Here is a 3,127-nt window from a genome sequence, read left to right as displayed (position 1 = left end):
GGGATTACAGGCGTGAGCCACTGCTCCCCTCCCTACAGAAATTATCTCTATTATTATTTGTCTTGCAAATATTTTCTTTGTTATTTGGATTTGTTTATTGTATTTTTTGTTTGGAGTGAAGCTTAAAGGTTTTCTTGGCCAAACGTAATCAAAACGTCGTAACACCTAATTTTAATTTATATAGTTATAAATTTCAAATCATGAAGTCGTTTGTCAATGCGTCTATAATTAACGCTTTTTGGATAGGCATGTTCGAATCCATACTGGAGAAAAGCCATACAAATGTGATGAATGTGGAAAGAGTTTTACTGTGAAATCCACTCTCGATTGCCATGTGAAGACTCACACAGGTAAGGAACACATTCCTGTGTCATTGGTAGAGATCTTAGGATAGCATTTTGTATGTTTTGTTCCTATGTATTTTGCATACATAATACTTTCCAAATTAGAAAGCTTAAAAATGAAGCACCATGAAGAAAGTGATATGAAAGATTTTTTTATTCGTGACACAGGGAAAACTGTCCAAATGACAATTTCCCAAAAATGGGAATTCCATCTTGCAGACATTGCCCATTTCCTGTTCTGTCTTCCATGACAGCTGCTTTTTTACACTAAGCACTTTGTTTAGCTTTTGTTTTTAGTGGATGTAAACTTGTTTTTACTCAGTTGGAAAAAAAGTATTAGGTCTCAAAAGTTACATTTTTCTTAAAAATTGTCATGTATTCTTACTCATGCCTAAATAACTTTGTTAAAAAGATTACCTCTTAGTCTCATTTAAGCCAAAGAGATTTAGTATGTTGAGGTTTTGTAAAACCTGGCACTTAGCAAATCTGATGGCAGTTATCATTTCATAATTATTTTTATGTGGGGGGAAAATCTTGCAAAGGGAGAAGTGAATGTCCAGTATTCCTGGCCTTTTTCTCATCTTCATCTCGTCTGCGCCTTTGCTTCTGGAATTCTGCACAGTGCATCCTAGCGGTGGTGAGGCCGGCTCTGCCTCTGCCTGCTTGGGAATCCTGTAGTCCTCCTGTGAGCTCTGTGGTCCTAGACAAGGTTCTCCTCTCAGCCACAGGTTTCTCCTGCAGAAGATGGGGCTAATAGTTGTACCTCTGTCTTTGGGAGTTCAGACATTTAAATAGCTTTAAGTATTAAGACACTTAAATAGCTGGGAAAAGTGTTTGGCCTTTGGTAAACGCTCAGGAATGGATTGGCCTGTGGTAAACGCACAGTGAATGCAGAGCTGTTGTTATAATGATTCATAGAATTACGATTATCAGACCAACTTATATTCTTCATAGTTGGTTATAAGCAGAATTCAACCAAGAAGAACAAATGGACTTTCACACATTTACCTGACCCTGTGATTCTTTTCTGATGGGTTAATATTTGGAGCTAGATAAACAGATCCCTGAGCTTGTTTATATGACTGTCCTGTGTGCAGTTTTTCTGTTGTTTCTTTAGGCTCCCTGTATTTGTCTCTCTTGTGTAATGCAATGAACTGTTTGCGGATATGGAGGGCCCGGCCTCATTTACCTTTGCGCCCCCAGGCCTAGGGCATGGCCTGTCATGCAGCAGGTGCCCAGTGACATCCACGATGACTTGGTACACGCTGCTTCATCATTTCCTTGGTTTTGGAGTTCAGTGTAGGCTATGTGGATAAGGACTAGAAATGGAAGTCTCGGGATAAATACCTTTTAGTTCCTCTTTCTCCATTCTGAAGTAGAGGTGTGATTTCTGAGGAACCCAGGGTGGCATTGGGATAGTAGATTGCTCTAGTCCCTTTGTGGATCCTAGTGTGCGCCATGCTGTAAAAATTAGCGTTTGTTCCTGGACCAGTAAAGGGGAAAAGCCAGCCAGGAAGTTTTTCAGCTCCCAGAGGCTCTTGGAGGGTGGAGCCTGTGCTCGTGGTGCTCTGAGCCTTCGTGGCCTTTGATATACCCAGTAATCATGAAAAGAGCCTCAGGAACTAGATACATGATACTAGGCACACAGCTCTTTGACCCTAGAATAGAACTTTCCTTTGCACATTCTCCCATGTGATGCCTACCTGTGCTGGCATTTTGGTCGCTCCTGTTTGGCAGAAGAGAAGATAGAGAGATGCTGAGATGTTAAAGTACCATTTGTAAAATTAAAGAAAAGTGACAGTAATTCAGAGCTGGGCTGTTAAGTCATACCACCCATTAGCTTCTGATAAATATAAATCAAATATTCCAATCAAGGTTCAGAATAACGCAGTGGTTTAGAAACACTATAAAGCTCAAAGGGTTGTGAAAATGCTCAAGGTCGTGTACTAATGTATAACTGTTAAATTCCTGCAACAATTGCCTGTGACATCCATAACATCTTATAGGTGAAAGGGATTCTCATTAAAGCACTTCCATCCACTGATTCAACATATTTACATCCAGATTGACAGCTGAGTGGGCTGGGTGTGAGTGTCACGGCTGCCATCGCCTCTGCTGATTCTTGGCTGGGCTTTTCTCAGGTCAGAAGCTCTTCAGCTGTCACGTCTGCAGCAACGCCTTCTCCACGAAGGGAAGTCTGAAGGTCCACATGCGTCTGCACACGGGAGCCAAGCCCTTCAAATGCCCGCACTGTGAGCTGCGTTTCCGTACCTCGGGTAGAAGGAAGACACACATGCAGTTTCATTATAAACCAGACCCAAAGAAGGCCAGAAAGCCTGTGACTCGAAGCTCGTCAGAAGGATTGCAGCCCGTAAACCTCCTCAGCTCCTCCTCTACTGACCCTAATGTGTTTATCATGAACAACTCTGTTCTAACAGGACAGTTTGATCAGAATCTGCTGCAACCAGGACTGGTGGGCCAAGCTATTCTCCCTGCCTCCGTGTCAGGTAAACACTGAGCCGGGGGAATGGGAACGGCACGGTGATTGAACTGTTCTGCGCTGCTTCTGTCTGTTCCCACAGTAGAAGAGACGTTGTTTACCGTAGCACCATGTTTCCCTTCTTTGAGCCTTTCCCTTATAAGGCATTTGGAAAACTGGGAATTCCATCTTGCAGACATTGCCCCTTTCCATTTCCTGTTCTGTCTTCCATGACAGCTGCTTTTTTACACTAAGCACTTTGTTTAGCTTTTGTTTTTAGTGGATGTAAACTTGTTTTTACTCA

General features: G+C 42.2%; 1 protein-coding gene across 1 annotated transcript in view; it reads left to right on the top strand.

The window, feature by feature from the left end:
* Positions 1-3,127, top strand: part of ZNF236 (zinc finger protein 236) — a 151,290-nt gene that overhangs the window by 98,549 nt on the left and 49,614 nt on the right. The window contains exons 21-22 of the mRNA XM_011975878.1: positions 247-350; positions 2,486-2,851. Coding sequence (XP_011831268.1) covers positions 247-350; positions 2,486-2,851 — 470 coding nt within the window. The remainder of the gene's footprint in view (positions 1-246; positions 351-2,485; positions 2,852-3,127) is intronic.

This window comes from Mandrillus leucophaeus, unplaced genomic scaffold (genome assembly GCF_000951045.1).
Source record: "Mandrillus leucophaeus isolate KB7577 unplaced genomic scaffold, Mleu.le_1.0 Scaffold16, whole genome shotgun sequence".
Taxonomy (NCBI): Eukaryota; Metazoa; Chordata; class Mammalia; order Primates; family Cercopithecidae; genus Mandrillus; species Mandrillus leucophaeus.
The sequence above is the reverse complement of the archived record's forward strand: the minus strand, read 5'-3'. Positions and strand labels throughout refer to the sequence as shown.